Source organism: Strix aluco, chromosome Z (genome assembly GCF_031877795.1).
Source record: "Strix aluco isolate bStrAlu1 chromosome Z, bStrAlu1.hap1, whole genome shotgun sequence".
Lineage (NCBI taxonomy): Eukaryota > Metazoa > Chordata > Aves > Strigiformes > Strigidae > Strix > Strix aluco.
This window is the reverse complement of record NC_133971.1, coordinates 3,312,491-3,338,623: the sequence shown is the minus strand read 5'-3', so window position 1 is coordinate 3,338,623 and position 26,133 is coordinate 3,312,491. Positions and strand designations below refer to the sequence as shown.

Below are 26,133 nucleotides of genomic sequence, written 5' to 3'. Positions count from 1 at the left end.
AGATCGCAATAATGACTTAAAACATTAAAACTCAAGCTTCACAGTGCTGATAACATTTATTTCATGCACAACAATATGATATACTCTCTGTCTCTGGATTGGTTATCAGATATTAAAGGTAGAAAATGTTTGTGTTCTTACCTGCAGCCTGACACGTGGCCCAGGGATTTTTGGTGAGATCACAATATATTGGAATATAACACCTCCTCATCATACAGAATTTATTGAGACATCGGGGACCTTGACAATGCGAGATAGACAGTCTGCAGCAGTTGTTCTAATACAGGTATATAAGACGTTTCACACCAGTAATTATTTCAAGTTCTTCCTTTTATGTAGCTAGTATCTTGGTTAGAAATTAGTTATACCTCTCTCCCTGGAAATGGTTTAAATCCTTTTAGCTTTCATTGGTTCTTCTCCCTAGGCTGTAGATGACAACCGTCCAGAGGAGAAGCGTTACTACCAGTTTCAACTAACTGGAATCAGTAATGGAGGACTCATAAATGAGTCTAGCAACACAGCAAATATTACCATGGCTGCCAGTGATTTTCCATACGGAGAGTTTACATTTTCACAGGAACTATTGCAAACAACAGAAGAAGAAAAATGGGTATTAGATTAAAATTCCTTCTTATGTAAAATATTGATGATATCAATATTGTTGCTAGATCTATGCTTAACTTTAGGAAAAAAAATATCAAAGATTTATTCTACATTTATTGTAGCACAGTCTCCAGAATGGCTGTCTGAGGCTTCTGAAGTTTTTTAATACTCTAATTATCTGCTAAGTTATGTGTACTCTATACTTTCTAAAGCAAATTGTTGTTACCTGACAGAACCATTGAAAAGATGCCTTTAGAACATGCTCCTAGAGGCAACTGTAACAGAAAAACAAAGCCATTTTTTAAAGAAGATGTCCTCTTTCCCTCAGGTTAACATCACTGTTGTGCGTTCCAGGGGATCCTATGGCAAAGTGCGTCTTTGCTTTCAGATAGTAAATGGGACTGCAGAGGAGGGAATTGATTTCACTCCCACAGTAAGGGAACTGTTGTTTGAAGAACATGAGGAGAGTAAAATGATTTTGGTTGAAATTCATGATGATGACTTTCCTGAAGGTCCTGAAGACTTTGCAGTGATGATTACAGAAGTGGAACTCCAAGGAAGGTAAGGATAAAATTCCTAGTTGATTGATTACAAGCAGAAGAACAAACTATATTTGGAAACTCATCTACCTGCTTAAAGTCACCACTGATTTCAGCTCTTTTACTGTAAAATTTCATAAGACAGCTCAACTATAACAGTAATTATAATAGCAATTGGATGTATGGGGAACCCAATTCTTTTGGCATTAGTATAAAGATTTTGCAAGTTGTCATGTTGCATGAATTTCAAATAAGAAGATAAAATGAGAAAGAAAAAAGGAAAGACACACATTTTTGTGAATATCCTTCTATTTTTTGCATATGTAATACTTTGAAAAAGTGTGACCAAAAAGTTGTCAGTGATAACTGTCAGAAAATAAAAGTATTTGTGGTAATTGCAAATTGTCACACCTGCATCTTAATACATTCACAAGAATTTTTTATGTAATTTTCTTTTTTATGTTCTTGCAAGTGGATTTGATTTTACCGTAAGAGAAAATGGTCTACAGATGGATCAACCTCCAATAATAGGAAATATCTCCACAGTACGAGTTACTATAGCAAAAAGTGATAACGCAGAAGGCATTATAGAATTTGATCCACAGTATATCTTTCTACAGGGTAAGTTTACCTTAAGTTTTCACTGTGGTTTAGAAGATAAATCTGTAGCTATGGCATAAATTTTGAAATAAAATAACTTTTTCTCAATTATTCTTGCAGTGGAAGAGGATGCTGGATTAATCATGATTCCTGTTGTGAGAAGACGTGGAACTTATGGCTATGTTACAGCTGATTTTCTTTCTCGAAGTATTTCTGCACTTCCCAATGGTGTTGACTATGTCGTCCATAATAATTCTGTCATTTTTTATCATGGACAGAACCAGACTTTTATTTATATTTCTATTATAGATGATGAAGAAAGGTAATTAATTTTTCATATATTTATTCCTTATTTACTTCTCAGAAATTCTTTTTTAGCATGTGTAGTATGCCTGTGTGTAGAGTTGGAATTGAAAAACAAATTTCTTCAGTGGTGAAAAATCACCTAAATTTAAAGGGGGGAAAAAAAAGAGGTTATTGTTAGAGTTTCATAGTTCCTGTTAAATTTTATGCAGATACTTTTTTTAAAGTCAATAAGCAGAAATTTTGGGTGTTAATAGAATAATAAAATATTTTATCTTTTTTTTTAAATTTTACTTGAATAGAAAATAGAACATTATTTCAGATATCACCATCATTGCATCATTCTACACAAATGGGAGGAATCTTCTGCTGTAGGCTTACAGAGAGGGCTTCTGTATGACTCTAAACAGATCCAGTTGGAAGCGTGATTGCATTACTAAGTACAGTTTTAATTATTTTGTTTCTTGGATATCTCAGAATCTCTTTTTCTTTTTTCCATGCAGTGAATTTGAAGAGCAATTTGAAATCCATCTGACAGGAGCCACTGGTGGAGCAGTCCTTGGGCTCCACCTAGTGAGCCAGGTCACTATTGCTAAAAGTGACTCCCCTGAGGGCATCGTCCGATTTCTCAACCAAAGCCGAATTATTCTTCCCAATCCTGATACACTCACGGCAGTGTCCCTGGTGCTGGAAAGGACTGGAAGATTGTTAGGGGAGACACAGGTGGGCCCTGGCTGTCAAAGACTGAATGCTTTCCAGTCACTAGGTCAAAAACCTCCTGCATCTTCCTTCAAGAGCTTGTGTTTGATTTCTAACAGGATAGTGTTGGCTTTTCATTAAGCATGAATTACATTTAGTTGCAGTATAACAGCAAATGTTGGTACCCTTTTAATCTTCTCTTCTGCTTACTTTCTCTTATTATGGTCTGCTGTACTTTGTTTTGAACTAGCTCCTAATCTCTTCAAAAGTATGGTTAATTTCATACATCACCACTAATTTAATTTAATTCCGTTGAATTACTTCCTAAAGATGGTCGAAACTTTTTCAATAAATTGTTAACTAAGAGTTTTCTAGGTTTTTTTCTTTACTCTATACAGACCACTGACAAAGTAAAGGTATGAATATGAACCAAGGTAGGCCTTTCACAGTCTTGGAACCAGAAGATTGTCAGTAAAGGCCATCAGCTCCTCCTCTCCCCATATAAAAATTGCCTTGGCCTTCTTTGACTTTTTCTAGGAGTCATTGAAAAAAATGGAAAACAATTTAAATGTCCAAAATAATAATTGTAAAATGCTGAATATGAGCTCAAAAGCAACTAATCTGTGGGAAATTTTGAAAATATTCTAGCTTTTAATCAGGCTGAAGAAGTATGGATCATCATTGGAGCGATTAAAAAAATTTATTGCAGACTCTTGAGAAAATATTTGTCATCTTGTGTCTTGATGTTACACTTCACAGGGAATGGTTTTGATCATGAATACTCATTTGGGGAGCTTTGCAAAAGAAATCATGAAAGGGAGAGAAATAGAAACTGGCCTGTGTGTTTCCTGTTATGTGCTAAGGAAATCTCAGTTTCTTTTCTGTTACTAATATGTAGAGTTTCATAAACTGGCATTGTGGCTAACTAACACTTCAAAATTTTCACTTATAATTTGTCATGTCTATTTTTCCAAAGGATTGTATATTTTCACACATAGAATTAATTATTAATATTTTGTATTCTGTATTAACAGCAAAGATTTAAACATAGCTAGTTACAAGAATTTTTATGTCACTTGTGGTACGCTGTCATTTTTTCCACCTGGGAGGCTATTATAATATATCACCACTCTAAATCTGAAACTGATATATTCCACAGATTAATTGGGACATCTTGGGACCCAATTCAGAAGAGGTTTTATCTCCCCTGAATAGTGACATTGGTGATCCTGTGAATGGATCATTTTATTTCGGAGAAGGAGAAGGAGGTCTGAGAGCTATTAATCTACAAATCTATCCTCATGAAGAAGTTGAAGTTCAGGAGATCTTCATTATTAGACTGAGCCTTGTGAAAGGTGAAACAGAAATAGATCCTAAGGCAAACAGCGTTGCACTAATAGTAAGTCATTACTGCTTCTCTTTCTTGAGATCTCTGTTGATATTGGTATTTATCCTGCAAGGATTTTAAAAATTAATAATTATTTCATAGTTTGTCATTTGGCTTTTTTGTCCCTTGTACTACTTAGGTACATTGTTACGGCTTCACTTCTTAAAAAAGAAGGCAAAGAATCTGTCAGTAAAGATTGGTCTATAACCCCTGGCCTGGCCCTTTTATTTGCAGGTTTCTGTGGTTCTCTTTGGAGAGAGCATGGACTGGGTCCTCATTTCTAAATGTTAGTTTGTTATTCATCCCTTCTTAACCTCTTCTGCTCCAGCTATCGTATATAAAAGAAAGGAGAGAATCTGACTATTCCAGAGCGAGAGAAATGCAGAAATTTGCAGGGCAAGGCAGAGGGAGTTGTCAAAGACAAATTATTGCTCTAGGAATACTGCAACTAAGGAAATATTTATAAGGCTGTTATAAGAAGTGCTCAAAAAAATAAATCTTTCCTAGAAATTGGATTTTTTTTTTTTTTTTTCCTGGTCTGTAGAGTGTTGATGGAATTAGCTCCTATTTCCACAGAGTCCTCAGTTTCTCCTTCAGGGCGCCACGTTTATTCCTCGGACTGGACTGTTTCACCCTGCATGCCAATAAATTGGCTTCTCAGTAGGCACTGATGTCACCGTGAATTCTTGTTGCAGCTAGCGATTCACACAGATGGATGTGGGGGAGCTCTAGCCCCGAGGGCTGAGTTTCCAAACTGGTAATGTTAGAAGAGTTTCTGTACACTAGCCCAAGGTGCCTGAGCATTTCCTGCTTTCACATCAAAATATTCAGAGACGGCATTTGAAATAAAACTCTGTCCTTTTCTGTGAACAGGGGGACTGAAAATTGAAAAGGAGACACTCATATTTTCTCTGCTGTCTTTTAGTATCATTTTGACTCCTGTTCAGTTTAGATCCTGCTTAAACTTCTTTATCACTGTAGGATTTTGTCACAAAAGAGCAAGTCACCCATAGATTTCGTATTTCACATGTGCATTCGCGTGTTTGTCTGTGTGCGCATGGGCTTGATATCACTCCCTTCTCATAACTTGGTGACCCTGTCTGCTGTTATATTTTTTTTTATTCTCTCAGTCTCTAACTACTAATGTACTCTTGAATCTTCTTAAGAGGAGAAAACTCAGTAGGAAGAACTAATAGATACGAGCCCTGCAGCATCTAGCAATGAAAATCTCAGTGTTTTGAACAAGAATGCAACTCACTCTACATTTCTGATTTTTGTTTGTTTACTTTTTTACAGATACAGAAGTTTGGTGATCCCAATGGAATTGTACAGTTTGCTCCTGAATCATTAACTGAGAATAACTATACAGAACCCTCAGCAGTGGAAGGGCCGCAAAGTATTACACTGTTTGTCAGACGAGTTCAAGGCACTCTGGGAAACATAACGGTATTCTCACTCTTTTCCTAATAAACAGAATGATCTGAAATCATCCTCAGAATGAATGTATGGAGGAATATCTTATTCTGTGCCTTTCAATTGCTTGTTTTTCAAATTCATTTTTGAAATGTTGCCTTTTAGACTGAATTTAGCAAGGGCTCAGCCCTCGTGCTTGTGGTTTGGAGAGTCAGATTCCGTCTTCCCTGGTCAGGGTAAAAAAAAAAAGAGAAAGAATACTGCAGTGCTTCTTTCACTTCCTCTCTCCCTCTCACCATGTACTTTTGATGGGAGGACAGAAGAGACCATACTTTCATAGTGAGCTTTCTTTGAGATGATCACAGTTTACTTTTTTTCAGATATATTTAAAGGTAAGAATCAGACTTTTCTGAACCATCACTCACATTGATTTTACCTAAAGTTGTTTAGAAGTCAGAATTTTAACAGGTCCTTGTTTTAAAAACAAGGGGTTTTTTAAAAATCAATCAATAAAAGCTTCTGCTGTGTTTAATGAGATCTCTTCACCCCTTTCTGATGTGAAGAATCTTAGAAACGGGAAAAGCATTCAAGGATATCTTGGTGTAAAAATAGAAATAATTTCAAAAAATTGCTCAGAGATTCCATATAGTTTTACGTAAATCTTCCAAATATATACAAAGGAAATCTTTACATTCACAGTACTGTTAGAGGAACACACTTTTGTTAGGGGTGTGTGCTTCTTTCTATACATACCTAAACCAATTTTTATTTTACCCATTTAAAACCAATCTGTTTCATATCCTACCTACACTGAATCCTGAGTATGGAAGTTTCTGACTCTGTGGGTAATTTTGCTTTCGTTCTGTGCATTTTCTAAACTCATTTCAGGTTTACTGGGAAATACATAGTGAATCTGACATCACAGGTGACTTTCTTATGACAGAGGGATCTGTTGTCATTGCTGATCAGCAGAGTACGGCTGAGATAACCATCTACCTGTTACCTGATGATGTTCCAGAACTGGATGAAAGCTATGAGGTGCAGCTGATTTCAGTAGAAGGTGGAGCAGATTTAGATGAAGAGAAAAGAATTTCAAAGATCAACGTGTTTGCAAACGATGATCCTTATGGAGTGTTTGCCCTATACTCTGATCAGCAGTCAGTATTCATAGAGAGAAACCTGGATCGGTATGTTCAGATTAATGTAACTCGGCATGCTGGGGCATTTGGAGAAGTGATTGTGGAGTACCATATCATGTCTCATCATGAAGAAATGCTAATTGAACCTGAGAATGAGGTGGGATACCTCACCATAAAAGATGGTGCCAGCTTTGGAGTGAAAAGAGTGCCAATAAGCAACCAGGTCCGTATTATCCTTTTAGCTCCTATGATATCTATTGTTTCCATTTGTGTTCATCACAATACGAATAAGATACTAAGCTCTCAATAGTATCCACTGCAAAGGAGCAGAAAAGAGAGTTTTAGTTTTATGGATTTCCTATGTATTGAATAGAACTGGGTTCAAATATCACATTTCCAGATAATAATTGCAAAATCACTGCTACGCATGTATTCAGATATTCAGTGTTTCCTTCCATCACTGCTTTGCATTACTATCAGTTCAATATTTTATTATTATATGTATGCAAATATTTTCTCAAGTTTCTCTTTTGGATTGTAAATAGCGTTCTGTCATTCCTGACTCATGAAGCAGCAGATAAATTGACTCGCAGTTCTTTGTGTTCCCTGGTTGTTTGTTATTATTATTACAGTCTTACATCCACACTTACATCCTTTTACATCCATCTTACATCTTTTTAATCCTAAGGATCAAAATCAAGTTGTGTTAGATACAATTTATTAGAATGGCAATAGTTGCTCTACGAACTCACATTCCAACAAACTGCTGGTAAATCACATTCAAAATACTGATATTTTAGCTGTATTTCTTTTGAGAAATATAATCTGCAAAACACTGGTCTTGAAAACACTGCTTTCTGTGTGGAAGTAGAACAAAATCTGCAGACTGTCCTGCTACTTAATTATTTGAACTGGTGGATATCATGTTTTTAGTGGAATTAAATTTCTACCTTTTAAATTAAATTCTCTCTCTCAAAGGCATTTATTTTACCGGGCTTGAATTTTACTCTGGAACTGATTAATGTAAGCCTGGTTACGGGAAGTGCCAAGGATGTGCCTAAAATATTAGGAAAAGCAAAGTCAGCTGTTCTGCTTATTCCTGAGGAAGCTGCCAATTCACAGGTCAGTAGAGTGGGTCCTACCACGGAAGGAAGGTAGTCTTCATTACAAAAGATAGCTGCTGTAAGGATTCAATTGACTCCTTAAGTTTTCATCATTGCAACCAATTTAATGACTGACAAGACTTTTCCAGTTATTACTTGCACTGTATATTACATTTTCTGTGGTACAAATTCTTATAGATATCTGTTAATAGAGTTTGAAAATGTTTCTTCATCTGTAAAATGTAAATAGTCCAAATATTATGGTTAATTTATACTTTTGTATATATGAAATGGAAGTTCTGACATTTAAAGGAGAATAACTATTTCTGGACAGTGTTATTCCTTTAAGTATAGCAGCCCCAAAGTAGATAGCAGCATGTATGTGGTATTATATGCAAAAAGAGATGAAGGTCATGCTGGGTTTTAATGCAATTGACAGTGTATTTGGCTAATCACTGAGTGAGAAATTTTCCGTTTTTCTACTTCGTATGAGAGTGAGAAAAGAGAATTTGACTGTTCTGATATGGTATATGTGCTACAGTTCCCTTTTTGTATGTCAGGCAGAAAATAGCATGCTGAGGTTTCTACCCCTTAAATTTTATTGAAGTTTTTATTTAATGATTTTAATTGGTCTGTCTTTTAATTTGTAATTGAACTTAATTCAAAGGGTCTTTCTGTAACCATTGTTTACTACCATATATCCATTTATCATTGCTTTTACAATGTGCAAGTTATCCTGCTCAAAGAAAAAGAAAAGTAGACCATACTAGCAAGAATAATTCTGTGAACAATTTCATGTGACGGCAGCTTACTTTTCACTGGATACACAATTAATAATTTATTTTAAATCTCTGTGTATATATAAAACTACAGCTATTGCCGGTGAATGTTAAGGGCAGGTTGGTTTGTTTTTCTTTTAAAGAGACACAGAATTCTGTATTCAGTGTTTTCAGTACTGAAATGTCAGTCATACTGGTTCCTTTTCCCGGAGATCTAATTCTCAGAAATCTAAGATTTAGAAGTATTGTTAAAGAGTTGTGAAGGAAGTATGTATATATATACAGACATGCATATATATGTACAAACATACATCTATATGCATGCATAATCATTGTAAAATGCCTGGTTTACAAAACATAGTCTGCTTTCACATATGTTGTTGCCCATTTTTATTCAATTTTCTATAACAAAATCTACTATATTTCCACAGGTTGGCTTTGAATCTGTGATTTTACGACTTACAGACATCGTAGCAGGGACAGGCCAAGCTGTCATAACCAGAAGAGGAGTTTATGGCTCTGTAACAGTTAGCTGGATTTCAGGATACCCACCAGACCTAATCACGGACTTTGCTCAGCCAGGCAATATTACTCCTCCATTTGGTAAGTACTTTTCTGAGGAAACAGCTATGAAAGTTGCCTAAGTGATGATACCACCTTTTAGTCATTTGTACCTCTAAATGCTCCCTGTGTTAATGAAGAGTCATTAGAATGAAATTGTATGGTCCAATTTTTATCTGTAAGGGTTATGTTTACTTGATGAGCAAAAAAAGAACTAAGCTTCACAGATACGTGTCTGGGAGGCAGGCACAATGCTATGCCCCTGAAGCACAGCTTTATATAGGAAAGACCCTTATTGTGCATGTTGCTTCTTCCTAAATGGAGTGGAATTGTGGTTAAAGTCCTTATCTCAGCAGGTTCCCAGGTAAAAAGAGGATTCCTGTTTAGTGATTTTGACTCGTGCTCTCTCTCACACTCTTTTCCTTCAGGTAATGTTGTATTTTCCTCTGGTGAGCAAAGTAAAGTAATTTCATTTCAAGCCACTCCAAGCCTAAATAAACATGAGTCATTTGCCATCACTTTAGCAGCAGTGCACAGCAATGTGTCTGGTGGGGCTCGCCTGAGGTAAGGATATTACTTATACTTTTGAGTCTCACAGTTGCCGTAAGAATTGTGACCTGTGTGCAGGTATAAACCGTATTCAAATCCCTATTAAATTATAGGTAGCTAGCAAGCTGTAGTGCCTTTTTGATAAATATATGTGCCTTGTCTCAGGTGGAAACAAGTGTCAGCGCTGCAGATCTGACCTTATCAGAACTGAGGCTTTTCTCCAATTCCAGTCTATTTCATATTACTGGGCTCCAAGATGCCTAGAGTGTGTCTAGAATGATGGAGACAGTTAAGAGAATGAAGAACCCAGATCAACAGTTGTAGCCAGGAAGCTGAAGGATGAAAGCAACTCTAACAGTTTTCATTAGTGTCCCTAAATATACATATTTAGAAGATCTTAGATAACATGGTTTAAAAATAAGTAAAATGAAACAAGAAATGCTCTGAAAATTCCTAATTTATACAAAAAGCCCTTTTTATTCTTAAAACCAGAAACATTACATTGAATGCAGTTTTCCATCTCAGTTAAATTGTTATCTATTCTTCAAACTATTTTCATTCTTTCTTACTTATTGATAGCTAAAAGTGGTCTAAAAAGAATGGACATAGAGTAACACTGCATATGGAGAAAGGTATTGGCTTCACCATATAACAATTACACTGGCAGATCTGAAGGAAGTAAGGAATGAACTGGATGCCTAAACTCCTGAGACTGACCCCTTCTTCTAGGCTTGTCTGTCCTGTGTGAGTCAAATACCTTGAGTCTACGAGAATGACCTTTTTCCTAGAAAACTTAAGACTACATGCCAGAGGAGGTAAAGCTGACAATTACTTTGAAGAGGTTTTAGCTCCCTTAGTGGTGGAAAGGGTCTAGTTTGTTTAACCAAAATTACTCACTGTAATTGTAGTGCCATTTGTTAGCCACTAGCACTGAATAATGGGTCAGTTCTAGAGATAAGACCCAAGGTTTAGCAAAGAGTCTTAGACTTTATGCTTATTTTCTAATAAGAAGCGGATACATTTAATACGAACACAGTAGAGCTTAAACTGATATTGATAATAGGGCTCAGATCTGGAATAAATTTCGATGAACAATGTTGTGAGGAGGCAGTTAGTATTTCAAAGCCCCACTGTAAGTTTTAAAATATCTTCCTTTCCTTCTCTGGCTTCCTGGCTAAAACTGTAGATCTGCTACCATCTGTCTACTCCACAGTTTTCACTTGGTACAGGATGTTTGTTCAATGGTTAAAACTGATATTACTTGGGGTGGCAATATTGTAATATATCTCCTTGCATTGTGTCTACAATAGAAAGACATCATACTTTCTTTTACCTCTCCATTTTCTCAGGAAGACCTTATTTTATTTATCCTTTACTCCATACCCTGTGCTGACTCAGGATGCATTAACCCTGTGGAGAGCTATTCAATCCAATCATTGCAAAAACCTTTTTCAGAGAACCTCTTTACATCTTGCTTTGTATGGTTGCTTCTTCCCTCTACTGTTACACGTTTTTTAAATCCACTTTCTTCCATCCATCCATCATTGGTTGTTCACTGGAAATTATTCTGCTTGGGTGTTTTACCTTTCATACTTCATATTTCCTCTCTCAACTTTGATATCTTTTCTGTTTCAGATCAGGATTTACAATAGCTGAAATTGAGCCAATGGGGATATTTCAGTTTGCTTTTCACTCAAGATCTGTTTCAGTCGAAGAAGATGTTCAGGCAGTCACACTGCATGTCCAAAGATTGTTTGGTTTTCAAAGTAATCTCACTAAATTGACATATCAGACTGTTCCAGGAAGTGCCAAACCACTAGAGGACTTTATACCCATCTACAATGGAGAGCTTATGTTTTTACATTTTCAGACAAATGCTGTGATAGAAATATCAATAGTTGATGACACTGTGTCTGAAATGGAAGAATTTTTTTTTGTAAATTTGACTGCTGTGGAAATTTTGGATGTTCAACCTGTGAATCCTGCCTGGAGCCCACGTTTGAATCCAGCTTTCAGTGTTGCAACAGTTAATATCCTGGATAATGATATTCATCATGGAATACTAAGTTTGGGGCCAGAGTTTATTTATGTTGAAGAAGATGCAAACAACAGTACCCCCAACACAGCGATACTTCATATCAGAAGGACCAAGGGTTTCACTGGTGATATTGAAGTAACGGTTAAAACCTTTGGGGGTGTGAGTGCACAGAGTGGAGTAGATTCATATCCTTTTGGAAATGTTTATGGAAAATTGAACTTCACATGGGCAATGGAAGGAGAAGATTTTGAGGAACAGTCAGTCTCTCTGACTTTGCTGGAAGGAGAAAGAGAAAGCACGGTGTCCATAAAAATTTTTGATGATGATGAGCCTGAAGGACAGGAATTGTTTTATGTTTACCTCTCAAATCCTGAACATGGAGCTCAGATTGTGGAAGGAAAGGATGAATATGGATTTGCTGCTTTTGCAACAGTAATTATTGCAGGTAATATTTCTTCCCCCAGAAAATTAGTAAATACATCAGAATTAAATAACAGTAAATAACTTTATGTTCTCATAGCAATTTTCATGTAAATATTGGAATTCTATTTGGTAATAAGCAGGGTATTCTATTCCCAAATCTTGAGTTTTCCACATCAGAGGAAGCACCTAATGCACCAAGCCTGCCATGCATCCCTTAACAACGTAGCTCAAAGTACATTTATATATGCTGCTTATCTGTGTTCTTGTCCTGCTTTGCTTCATGAAGCTTAAAAGGCTAAGCTTGAGTGTTTTTCTTGCAGATGTGGTAGAATTGCAGGCTTTTTTGTTTTTCTTTGCTATTTTGTCACTTTTATATTGTGTGGCATTTGTGCAAAGTATACAAAACAGCTTCTGTTTTTGTTCTTTGATACTATGCAGTTCATATCTGCAGGGTGGTCATCCTCTGCCTCTGCAGATGGAGGATAGGAATGGTCTTACACAGACATGAGGGAAGAATTTTTCTTTCAGTCTCTGCATGCTACTGTGAGAAAATGATGTCAGAGCTCCCGTTTCCCTTAGGTTTCAGATATCTGTCAGACTTACAATTGAATATAAACCAAGTTTAACAGCAATATAGGTAAGTTTTAGAAATAAGTGGGAATTGGAACAGTTTAGGCTAATCAACAAAATTATATGTAAGGTCCAACATATATTGTAAGTTTTGTGTATTGAGATAATCTTAACAAAACAAGGTAGATATTGAGGACCAGGATTAAACTGTTGGATGAGTGTATGCAGCAACCAAAATTACGTGTGTAAGAGCAGATCATATAAAACCCACGTTCCCTTCATGTGCAACATCTCTAGAATTCACCAGGCAGGTAACTGAAGAAATATGTGCATAGGTTGGAATTTGAACTTGTACTGAATCCCACAGAAGTGTATTAACGTGCTCTAGAGTTACACCCTGAGTACAATGAGTATGGAAAGTAACATCAGGAGACAACTTACACTGAGGAGAAAGGTCAAAGCATGTATCTGCATTTAACTGTATAGGAAGATACCACAGGTTAAATATTTGTGCATACGCAAACACGCAGTTTCTGTTAATCTTCAGTATATATATTGACACTTAATAAGCACTGGGTCGGAAGTAGATTGCCTTTTCAATTGCAGAGTAAAGCCATCACTACCTGTAAGGGGAAATCCTTTAGAAGCAAAATTTAATGGGACACTGTAAAGACATTAGTTTCCCCTCATTAACCCTGTTTTCTTTTCCTCCACTGCTGTTTTGCTGAAGTTATTTACATTCCCGTGAGAACAAAGCAGTATTTTGCAGCTCCCTAGTTCCACACACTGATTAAAGATGCAGGAGAAAAGCTGATGTAACAATTTGGGAAAATGAATGGGTTCAACAACATTATTATTGGGATGAATAAGAAAGCTAAAGTTGTGTCCTTGGAGGTCCATCTTTATCCCATAACCTGCTGTGGCAATGCTGTCCATCTAGGGACACACTGAGGCCTATTTCTGTTTAGAAAGAATATGTTTTAAGGGTGATGGTAAACATAAAGTTATATAGCTGAAGTGATATCACATAAGGGCATTACAAGCAAGGCTTTTGACACTGTTCTAGACTACTGTAACACCTAGTCTCTTGAAGACAAGGGACACAGAATTCAGCCAGTTTGCTGAATGCTGCTGAAAATACAAGCTTCTGTGCGTAGATGGTGCCAGGACTCTCATGAGGAATTCACTTTCAAAAATACTTATTCTACTGGTTAAAATAAAATTTAGAAATGCCAGCATTTGAAGTTCTAGTGAAGTATGGAGTGTAAATTAGGAATAGAAATATTAAATTTTCTTGGGGTGTGCCTAAGTGGCAATTTGCGGCATGCTTTTGATACCTAGTCTTTATTTTTTTAGCAGTTATCCATACTAAAATTATAATTTAGTCTCAGCTTAACTTTCTTGCTAATTACTTTCACGGACTGTTTCCTATATAGGAAGTGATCTCCAGAATGGCATTTTGGGATTCATTCCAGAAGTACAAAGCGGTCTTGTACTTGATGAAGACTCAGAAAACAGAGAGGTGCTGCTGATTGTCGCGAGGCAACCAAACAGGTGCAGGCAACAGCTGATTCAAGTGCTCTTCCCACACGCTGTAATGTGCTGTGTTGAATCACAGAAGCTGCTGTTAGTGGAAGAGGTTATCATAGATCTTTATAATAAATCTTTGCCTTTCAGCTCCTTTAATAACTTCCCAGAATTTGGCAAACGGGCTTTTAAGTTGTGAATGTGATTAGGTCTGTCACTGTACTGTGATAAAGCAGAAACGGAAAAAAACATGTATTTTCCAACTTATACCGTAAGGCAGCAAGTGTGAAAGTTTTGCTTAAGGTAAAGTACTGCTAAAAGACTGCTAAAGGTGTAACTCAAATTCTCATCTCCCTGTATGATATAAGTAGGTATGCATACTAAAATGAGCAATTAATAAGTTACCAAAGTGTCAGTACTATGCTTATGTCTTCACTCACACAGATACTGCGTTTTTTCTAATTAACACATATATCTGTGGCACATTTATGTGTACTTTAAACAAATACGCTGAATTATTATAAGTTCCTTAAACTTATAGGAAAGAAAAATTCTGCCTGACTTTCCAGGCAAATGATTCCTATAGTATTAAGGAAGGTACTTGGCCACATCCAGGTCTTCCAAGCACCAGTTTCTTTTATTCAGCTAATACCATGTTTTCTGAAATAAATATTGAGAAGAATCTGGGTGCCTGTAATTGCTTTATTTTCTTCCTGTATTATTTTTTGGTAATCTAAACTGATTTCAGAGGAAGGAATTTAAATAAAAAGAGAGAATTTTTAATCTTAAAGTAGTTTGTTCCCTAGTGATATGTTTTGAATAATAACATAAAAATAATGTTACGTCTGTGGTTTATGTTTTCTAAAACAATAGTGCTCTCCTTCAGTACATGTATACTCTTGGTTTTCTTGTAGGGCTTTTGAAGATGTGAAGATCTTTTGGCGTGTGACCTTTAATAAAACAGCTGTTGTCCTTCTGAAGGATGGCATGAACTTGGAGAATGAGCTTGTATCAGTGCTGGGAGCCACTACCTGCATGGCAGGTCAAACAGTCTGCAACATCTCCATTGAAATAAAACCTGATAACGTAAGGAATTATTGCTCATTTGTGTACAGCTCTATAACATTGAATTGCAATCTATCAAGATGAAAAACATTCTCTGATTCGGAGGAACTGAAGTCCAGTCTGAATGTGGTAACTTAACATCTGCTCGGTTCCTCTGCAAATACATGTTTATTTAGAGGCTTGCACGACCTCCATTGTGACCAATAAAAATTTGTAAAGGAGATTAGTATTTAGTTTGAAGAGTAAATTGCAAATCTCAGATTTTTATAGAACAATAAGAGAAAAAGAACAGAGTTATTTCAGAGAGATTCATATTCATATACTGAACTCTTATCCTTCACACAGTGAATTTTTCATCTATCAAAGCACTTCTTAGGGTAGTTTATGGAAACTGTACGCTGTAAGTAGTAACATCTCACTTAACAAAAAACTTTTATTGCAACTTGTGCATAATTTTACGTGCCTAAATCTAGCACAATGATCTGTGAAAACTCAACTTAGTGATAAAGCAGCATAAGAATCTCTGAGTGTCTAAAAATCTGTCACTGTGCACATCCAGCTTGTGAGTAGCGAAATTCAATTTAGCAGCCATCATCCACTAAAGCCATTTGGCATTTGTCAGTTGGGTCTGCCTAAGAGCCCTGAGAGGCCCAGCTGGCACTCAAAAATGCAGATGTCATTGAATTAACACAAAGCACAGCATTCAGTCATTTTTATTGACAAGAGAAGGAAAAAAATATTTTTGTGTGAACACCTAGTGGTTAGAGCAGTCCCTTAAGAAATGAGGGATTAATGTTTGCCATTCTTTCAGAGTGGAGAGTTTGAAACTTTCCAAGAAACTATCCTAACAGCCAGGCTAGTGACAATGCTGAGGTCTGGGGTATGAAAAAGGACAAGATGAGGTTTCTACGTTTTTTCTGACTACATTTTAGAAAATAATGCAAGATGTAGGAAGTGTGGAAACAGTAATTTCCCACTAGGGAATAGGGTGCATTCTCTTAGTTCAGTAAGAGGGCCATTTTCCTTCTTCATCTTCAGATGTTATTTTTACATTACAGAGCCAACGAATAAAATATATACATGAGTGGGTCACAGGCTGCCTTGCTGAGTAAACTGGGATTTTGAACCTGTTTAGTCCAAAGGAGTGATATCATTATTTAATGACCGCAGTGCAGCAGCTGCAGAGACACGCAGTTGTGCCACATGAAGCACAAGCGTGTGCCACTTTAACAGGTGCTAATGGAAAGCTAAAGTTCCCTATGGCATTCCCATAAATTTGTGCCTGTCATCAATTAGTCAAGATCGTTCCATTTAAGGAATTACTTAACAAGTCAATTAAAAATACATGCTATTTAACCCTGAAAATATTTCCTAATTCTTCTTCTAGTTCGTCTTCCATAAGATAGCTTATAAATTAGTAACAAATACGTTACAAAATGATGAAGTAATAAATATATTCAATAAATATTTTACATTTTTTATGGCATATGGTATGACATATTCCAGCTTTTGAAAGTTTTTATTTAGTCAGCTGTACTGACTTTGTTAGCCAAGAGCTGAATCCTGCGTTCCTCAAATTAAAGTAGGATTTCCAAAAATCCAGAGCTGAAACGAAAAGCTATGTGTGCTAACAAAAACCTTGTCTCCAATGATCATTTTTTGGGGATGCTATTGTCTTGTAAAGAACTATTTTTTACAATCTTGCTGCTTCAGGAGTGCATGTAATAGGTACAAATAACATATTTTCAATAATTTCTGGAATCTTAGTAATCAGATGTCTATTTCTAAACATGTTATGTTTGCATTGTAGGTACAAAATCAAAGATGAGGCAGAATGCCATACTGTAATTTAATATTGCTACCTTATTTTCAAAAACAAGCATTAAGAATGCAGAATTGACTAGGCTAATTCTTTGACATATGAACACTAAAATTCAATAGCCTGTATTTCCAGACTGACAGATTTGTCTAGATCTTAAACCTCACAAAAGTCTATCAGATAGTATCTCTAAGCTTTGGGATTTTCAATAAATTCAGTTAAGTCTTCAAGTCTGCTGAGGTATGGTGGTAAAACATGCATAAACATGTTAGTGTTGAAACACTAAGGCTGTATATAAAGTATTTTTCAGAACTTTACCTGAGTTCAGTACTCGAATATGGTCAAGTTAATTAATTGCAGTTTCAAAACTATATACTTAGACTTCTGTGCAGTTTTCCCACAGGTGAGTAGGAGTGTACATGCCTTTTTGTAAGGCAAAAGAAAATGAAAGAGCAAATTCTTCACAAGACGTACATCTCTGTAAATCCATCATCTGAAATATGGAGCTCTTGGAGAATCTACTGTCATGTATTATGGCAAATTTGCAGCCACAATACATGTAGTATATAAATAGATACTTTATTGCAATAAGTTCCATGTGAAAACCCAAGATTTCGTTATTGTACATGACAGAGTAGTGCCTGTCACAATATTATTTTTGGGATATATTTCATTGTACTTATTGCACATTTTAGGAAGCATGCTTGTGGTAAATGTTAGCACAATTAATCCATTGCACATACAAAATAATACATACATTTTTTAAAGCTGAAGGTAATAGTAGGACTTATAATGATATGAAAATCATCTCTTATTTACAGGTACCTGAATTCGAAACGTATTTTTTTGTTGAGCTGTATGCTGTAAGCGCAGGAGCTGCATTGAACAACAGTGCCAGATTTGCTTTTATAACAGTCCTTGAAAGTGATGCTCCTCATGGTTTAGTATATTTTGCGGTGGGATCTCGTTTTGCTGTGGCTCATAAGAAGACAACTTTAATCAGTCTGCAAGTGCTTAGAGATTCTAGTACATCAGTAACCACAACAGTTAGCTACAGCATGCAAGTAAGTCTTTTATTATTATTTTTATGATCTAACTTATCTTTTATTATTAATTTTATCCTTAAATCATTGTTCATTCTCTAAAGTAAGTGTGACTGTAATTAGCATTTTTACAGGAAACAGTCAAATGTTTACTGGGCCTATGTGGTCTAGCTTCTTTGGTTTTCCATTAGTAAAAATAGTAAAAAATTAGTAAAAATTAGTAAAAAGACCTTGTTCTCACTGCATTGTCAAGAGTGATTTTGTTCATGGTAACTTCCAGTACTATGGTCAGTCAGGCATTAAATAAATTACTTTCTTTGTTCTAAGGTTCTTATGAAGCTCCAATTTTTGAGGCTTCTTTCTCAGAAATTAAGTTTTTATCATAATGGGTATGACTACAAGATTCAGGTACCAACACACTTGCTGTGTTAGGTCACAAATTTATTAATACACAGACCACACTTAGGAAAAGAGGGAGAACTGTCATCAAATTTTATTTCACGTTCCTGAAGTACTAAACTTGAAAATTGTTCTTCCAATCAAAAGTCTCATGTGCTAAAGTAAATTTTATCATCCTCATTCATTTTTGTTCTGTTTACAGCTGTTACACCAGACTCTTCTAATGAAGAGTGTTGACCCTTTTATCTCTAAATGAGTACCTCATTATTGTTGACAGATGATGAAGATTCCCCTTTAGTAGAAATAACACAGCTGCAAAAACATGATTCCTTCCACTTCCTTATAGTTGTGAATCCAACATCAGGGCACAGGCTGCAAGAGGGATTCCTCCAAGTTTGCCATCACTTTGGAATAGTGCTTGGCCTGATCTACATTGAATATGTGGGATTTTATGCCTAAAAACATTATTTAGGGGAGGGTTGTTACAACAAAGCATTGTGTGACCAGTGTAGTCCCTCTTTATAATAAAAGGTTTTGCATTCTATTGTTATATTGCATGCTTCTCTATCTTAACTGCACAGGTTTACATGGTGTTTCCATGCATTTATTATACAGTAGCTGGCCAGTGTTTTAGTTAGATTGTGTGGTAACAAATTTTCACATTCTTTCCAGCCAAGAGTGCATTATAATTTAGCTGTGAAGTAGAGAAGAAATTGCTACTGTCCAGCATATATTTAGGCTAAAATATAGGAGACAGTTCCTTATCCTTTTTCATATAACAGCCCTTCTTTGGACATTTTTAGGTATTGAGGATGCATGGCCAAGTACCAAAGTATTGGTACTGTACTTTGGTACCTGTAAAATAAGAGGTCTCGGCAGACAGGAAGCATGAGATGCTAACTGGAAACAGATGTTTATCTCACTCCTACAAAGGCTTCTTAAACATTGTTCTAGTTGCTAGTGCTTTTATGACCACTTATTTTCCTGTTTCCTAATTCTCAGCTGGAAGAGATAAACAAAAGGAAACTTCTCGCTGGAATTTGCACAGATGATGTGGTCATGTTCTAGAGCAATTTTCAACAGATACACACTGCACTGTTTTACCATGTTCTCCTGTGAACTCAAAAAAATTCAGATTTATTCCATGAGTAAACTCTTCTAATTAAAGCTAAATATTTTTGAAAGAGGTCTAGTATTTCACAAATAAACATCCTTGTTTTTTACAGAAGACCTTTACTTAGTAGTCAGTATACAATCTGTACTTATTAAATGAATAGATACTATTTAGAAGTCATACATTTGAATAATAGCCCAGAATGTTAGTTTCCACTTAAGGAAAGTTTATTACATTACCAGATATAATATCAAGGTTATGACAACTGACAAAAAGTGCAAGAATGTGAAGAGTGAAACAGTATCTGCAAACCTCATGGAAGGTAAAAATAGTGCTACCTCACAGGGAAATGAGGCCATATAGCATTCCTAGATAAGTTCATCTGTCTGCTTGGCATGTGTATTCTATAGTGTTTGCTTTGCCTTTGGACCTAAATGGATTGTTATTCTTTTAAGTATTTATACTGGGACTGAAAATATCATGAATTGATATAAGTTTGGGCACAGATTTCCAGAACCTTTGCTTTACTTTTGTTTAGTTTTTATGTATCTGTAATGCCTGAACTGAGGGACTTCACACTGCAGACATAAACTTACATCAACCCCTCTGGAATTCACCTTACGGATGTGCTAACATTTCTGTAATATCTATTCACCCAGAAAAGCTTTATGATTTTTGTTCTGGAAAAGAGGGATCCTGTTAACTATTGACAATATATAATTCTTCCCCTAGGTTGTCACTGACTATAAGTGACAGATTACTATTTCAGGGAGATATTTCACTTAATGTAATTGTTATATCATTCTTAACTGCATTTTGAAAGAGGACTTCTTTTTTTCACATTTGAATTTTATCAATTTGAAATATGTGTGTTTTGAACTGGTTTTGAACAATTGCATCTATCATAAAGTTACCTAAAACTCTTTTGGTTTGTTTTAAGGAGCTACAAAAACCTGAACCTATTGGTCGGACCTTCATATCTCCAGCTGTGGCAGGACAAGATTTTGCCAGATCTGAAGGTTTATTGACTTTTGAACCTGGACAGAGAAATACGTTTCTGGATGTGACCCTGACTCCAAAGACAGGATCTTTAAACCCATTTCCTAAACGTTTCCAGGTTGTAATTTCTAATCCCACAGGCGGTGCCAGGGTAGATGACGTGTATGGTATTGCTAATGTCACCATTGTCTCAGATTTGGACTCCTTGCCAGTTTGGGGGCTAATTGATCAACTGCATCAGCCTCTTGATGACACCATTTTACACAGAGTCCTCCAGAATCTAAATGTCAAAGTGGCTACAGAAACTACAGAAGAGCAGCTTACTGCTGTGATGCATATAATAGATAAGGTAAACCTTTCCTGCTTTTTCTTGAATGACCAGTGAGTTTTTAATAAGCGTATAATAACACGTAGGCTTGTGATAAGATCAAGGTTGGCATCCACAGCAGTGACTCAGGGGCACAGAGTGCACAGGTAAAAACAGAAATTGTGAAGTCCCACAATCAGGGAAGAGGTTTGTCCGCCACTAGTTAGGCTGGTGGCAGGAAATCAAAAATCAAATAGGTTGAAAATAGCAACCAGTATTAATTTTGCATATGTACCTATACCTCCAGATTTTCTGCTGTGCAAAATTTTCCCATTGGTGCCATACTTTCATAGAGCTTATTATGGTTTCCTGATTCTCAGGCCACATCTTTGTTGCTTTTAGCCCCGGAACAAGGTAGTGAGGCCAAATTTCGCTCGTATCTTCACACTGACGGCAGTCACCAGACAAGCAAATCCTGCCAGGGCCAGCTGGAGCCTGCTGTGCTCTTATCCAGGCATGCAGCTTGTCTTTTTTCCTGCAGTAGCTTTAGGAATTGGGTTGGCAGGGTAGCTGAGCACTTCAATATTGCACTAAATTCTCTGAAAACTCTGGGACTAGTTTTATGACTTTCTGTCTCTTCTGGATTTGTAGAATAATGTGCAGGAGCTGGAAAATGTTTAAATAGACACAAAACAGTATAACAATACTCACGAACAACAGTTCATTTCTGATTGTTGCCACTTTGACGCAGAAAGCAGAGAAAATTATGTAAAAATTTCTCAGGTCAACAATCTCTGATTTGTGAAAGAATGAAAAATGCCACATGGTTTCTTTAATAGTCAAATCACTATTAGTAAGCATATCTTTATGTAGTTTGGACACAGACTGCCTCTCACAGCTTGGCAGCGGTGATCAGAAGGTGGAAAAAATATTCTGAACTTTCAGAAGGAACATTGGGATAAATACTTAATACTTACTAATTTATTTTATATATTACCTTATACTAAATACTTAATACTTACTAAACTGTTCACATGAGCAAATGTTAGAAGCACACTTCTGTTTATAAAACGTTTGATTTCTTCTCCTCTCATTAGGTTACAGATGTGGGTGAAAAGCAGTTACTCACTGATAAAAGTAGAAGTCTTTTCTATGAGATACTCTGTGCTCTGGCTAGCCCGAAACGCGAGGACACACGAGGATATAGCCTGCTGGCTGAGGTGACCGAGAAGTTTGCTTTTTCCCTGTTAACTGGGATAATGTGTGGATCACCAGGAGAAAGGTTAGTAAACTTGAATTCATAGTATGTTTTGGAAATACTTGACAACTTAACAATATAAAAAAATTTAAATTACTTTTTTAGAAAAGGGATTTGTCTGTCATCTAATATGTTAACGATATGAAAATGTGCTGCCCTCTGTCACAGTCTCACAAAGCACTATATTGGCACTGTATGGTGTCACAAATAACTGGTACACTGATACGGGGTAGCTGTGGGAGTAAGAGTCAGGAGATCTGGGATGTATTAATTCACCTTTAGCTCAAATATTGCCTGGAAAAATACTAATTAATCTTACTAAGAAAATAATATGTAATTGTATGATGAAGAGCTATGTTCTAAGACTTAGATGGGAGTAAGTCACCCAGAATTTCTACTGGCATTTTGTAATTTCTGTGCGGTTGGTTTTGCTCACTTAAAAATCATTTAAGTTTTTTTTAAAACTACTTGTAAGTTTTACCTGTAGTTTCAAATTACTAGTTTTGTCTGCAATACCTTGTGGTCGGGCTAATGGGCAGGGGAAATAGATGACTGCAGAAATAGATGACACTCTTTTATGAGACAGATGGTTTTAAACAGTGGGTTTCTCCCGCTGTGAATCTGTTAAACAACTGGTAGTTGAACTTAGAAAAGAAACACCTTTTTTCTTCCCTCCGAGAATCAGCATAATTTAGATTTCTATCTCCATTTCTTTTGGAGATGTAATTTTTTTTTTGCCATTTCCTAAGTTGTAGGGGGTATGAGGCCCATCTCAGCCAAAAGACAGTAAATGGTATAAATATCAACACTGTCCTGAACAGTGTCCAGAACTTGAAAGTTCAAATTCTTTACTCCAAGTTTTTTTGCATCATCTGTTGGGAAAAAGAGGTAAAGCACGATCAACCATTTTAATGCCTCTGCTTCTTGTAGACTTGTCTCTATATCAAGTTGTAAAGATGAGAATTATGATAACCTAGTTTATGATGTAGGGGTTTTGGTTGCAGATCATAGTGAGCAAAACCCAGAGGGGCAATGGAGAACCTGGAATGCAGAATAAATCAGCCCCTCTTTTTTTTTTTTCACAGAAACTGAAACTGTCTTTCAGTTAAACATCATAAAGCCTAAAAATGATGGAGGAATAAAGTATTAATTACAAATACATTTTAGAGTTATTCTGTGAAGAACAGTGAAGCTCAGTTCCACTTATCAGTCCTATTGCTTTTCCATTTCAACAGAGGTAAAAATATCCTTGACAGCTGCCCGTACATTGCGATAATGGCTCACAACTGGTTTCCTCAGCAAATCAATGGACACAGATTTGATGGAAAAGATGGGGATTCTATTCAAGCACCTGAACACTTACTAGAGGTCTCTGTTGTATTATCACCTCCTCAAGAAGAGAACTGTGAATCTGTACAGTTCACAGAATACAGCAGTCAGCAGTGGTTCCTTACTGGAGATAAGGAACTTGCCCTGAAGAACAAGGTTTGAAGATAATGCAATTTATTTTTTAAAGAAATTAGTTTAATTTAGATATTGCTTAAAACATCTTAAATGTAGTTAAAATAATTTGAATATTTTTGTGTGTGTCTGATTAAAATGAGCACTGACTGTTGAATTTTAATACATAAATTTGTATTACTTATTTGTAAATTTGTATTTATGTTGAATGCGTTGTTTCAGGTTTTTTCTATGAGTTTGAAGGGTCGGAGTTCGCAGCCTTTGAAAGATAACAATGAAGTAATTTATCGGATTTACGCTACAGGAAGTCGGATTGTTCCCCAAAAGTCTCTGTGTCTCCTCTGGAATCAAGCTGCTGAAAGGTTTTTATTTTGTCGATCTGTTTAGTTTTCCAGTTTCTACCATGAACCTGTGTATTTGCCCAAGATGTGATAACTCTGATTAGATCATTTGCAAGTATGAAATTGATCAATTTCCTATCTGTCTTTTTTCCTAATTTTTTCTGGCCTTTGTGCCAGCACATAAAGCTTCCCATATAATAAAATGCATAGTTATTGTAGCTCAGACATTTCTCAGACTTCTACTTTTGACTTTTTTCACCAAAAAAACATTTAGATTATGTAATGATGTGTTAGACAATGCTGACAGGCCATAAATCCCAGAATTGCATCACTTCAGTAATGACTTTGCACTCTTTACAATTGTTATCAGACAACGCTTCAAGTCCATTCTTACAAAAGTAAAGAGTTAAACCTGCATCTCTGGTATTGTTTCAGGTCACTGGCTCAGAAAGTTCCTAATTTGCTAACATCCACTCTTTTCTTTGGGTCTGTGAAGTGAACCAAAAAAACCTGTTAAGGGGCAGACTAAGGTTTTATCTAGACCAGTATCCTGTCTCTAGTAGTGGCTAAACATAAACACCCAGGGAAGAGTAAGATCAGGACAAGCAGAAATAGTAATTTCCCTAATACTATACTCTCCAGTGACTCTATGAGCCAAATGTGATTTTGTGTATTTTGTACACCAAATGAGTTGTCTACCACAAACTTGTTTAGTCTTTCCTTGCACCATCCAGAATTTCCGCACATCTTTTGACAATGATCTCTATAGGGCTATTACTTTTTGACAGAAAAGCCACCTCCTGTTTTGATTTTTTTAAATATTCCTGCTACTAGCTTAAGTTGATGTCTCCCAGTTTTTAGAAAAAATAGTGAACTACTGATCATTTTCCATTCTTGTTGCTACTCATACCACTGCAAACCATGGAATAAAGTTTTCTGTGTATGATCTTCAATGCCACATTATTTGATTAGCCTGTGTCTTTCCTGTTCACACAGTATAAATTAATTCAGAGAGAATTATGTTCTGTATCCTGGTGACATCTAGTTGGTTTACATATGATTTCATTAGACTGACTGGATTATATCAGTCTGTCACTGATATAAACTATTTCCCCTCAGAAGGGAGTTGCAGCAGAATTTACCTATATGCTCTCCTTTTATCTACACACTATTACAGAGCAGATGTGATTTCCACTAGAAATGGCTTAGGATGTCACCTGTAGTATCCTTTTTGAAAATCAGTTCAGCAATAAAAGAAAAGAAAACATGAATTTTAGTTTCAAAACAACAAATAGCAGTAAAAAATGAAACGTTCTCCATAATGGTGTAAAGTATCTTTCAAGTTAAGTTACAAACTGTTTGAAAAGTTGGACAGACCCATAAATCTTGCAGAAGTTTTAAAAGCATGGGCACAAAAATTCTCTAGTGAAAAAAAATGTACATTATCATATATTTACTTTTTTTTAATCATAAAAGTAAAAAAAAAGCTATAAACAATATTTTAATTTCATGTAAATGTGCTATTCTGAGAACTGCACCTGAAAGATTACACAAAACACCTCCACAATTGTTTAGAAAACTTGGTATTTTGGAGATAAGACAACAATTTTCAAGCCTGTTTACCAGGCAAATTACACAAGTCCATTTCCAACTTTGTGAATCTTTTGTTTTGCAGCTGGCTGTCTGATAGTGGGTTCTGCAGAGTGGTGGATGACACATCAGACTATGTGGAATGCTCTTGTTCTCATATGTCCATTTATGCAGTTTATGCCCAAACAGATAACTTGTCTTCATACAATGAGGCTTTTTTCTCTTCTGGATTCATCTGCATTTCAGGTCAGTTGATTTAAGACAGTTTTCTCATTAATAACAGCTGATGACCAGTAAGACTGATTGATTTTTAGAGATTTTTAGTAATTGATGACAGTCTTTTTATTTGGAGGGGTACTGGAGGAATGTTAACTAACTTCATGGTTTTAAAGTTGCCATCTGGTCCTATATTTGCACACTGACAAATTTTACCACTGAAAAAAAAGTCCAGCAAAGAAATATGTTTCCTTATGATGTTTTATTGAGCCATACAAGAGAGAAGTA

At 36.0% G+C, this 26,133-nt stretch overlaps 1 protein-coding gene across 1 annotated transcript in view; it reads left to right on the top strand.

The window, feature by feature from the left end:
* The window catches only part of ADGRV1 (adhesion G protein-coupled receptor V1), a 297,357-nt gene that overhangs the window by 104,435 nt on the left and 166,789 nt on the right, over positions 1–26,133 (top strand). The window contains exons 64-84 of the mRNA XM_074812785.1: positions 148–286; positions 425–610; positions 932–1,164; positions 1,615–1,763; positions 1,863–2,064; positions 2,549–2,768; positions 3,904–4,143; positions 5,428–5,577; positions 6,433–6,906; positions 7,662–7,805; positions 8,997–9,168; positions 9,555–9,690; positions 11,311–12,158; positions 14,143–14,260; positions 15,148–15,319; positions 17,939–18,181; positions 20,614–21,021; positions 22,077–22,261; positions 23,473–23,722; positions 23,921–24,060; positions 25,715–25,875. Coding sequence (XP_074668886.1) covers positions 148–286; positions 425–610; positions 932–1,164; positions 1,615–1,763; positions 1,863–2,064; positions 2,549–2,768; positions 3,904–4,143; positions 5,428–5,577; positions 6,433–6,906; positions 7,662–7,805; positions 8,997–9,168; positions 9,555–9,690; positions 11,311–12,158; positions 14,143–14,260; positions 15,148–15,319; positions 17,939–18,181; positions 20,614–21,021; positions 22,077–22,261; positions 23,473–23,722; positions 23,921–24,060; positions 25,715–25,875 — 4,970 coding nt within the window. The remainder of the gene's footprint in view (positions 1–147; positions 287–424; positions 611–931; positions 1,165–1,614; positions 1,764–1,862; positions 2,065–2,548; positions 2,769–3,903; positions 4,144–5,427; positions 5,578–6,432; positions 6,907–7,661; positions 7,806–8,996; positions 9,169–9,554; positions 9,691–11,310; positions 12,159–14,142; positions 14,261–15,147; positions 15,320–17,938; positions 18,182–20,613; positions 21,022–22,076; positions 22,262–23,472; positions 23,723–23,920; positions 24,061–25,714; positions 25,876–26,133) is intronic.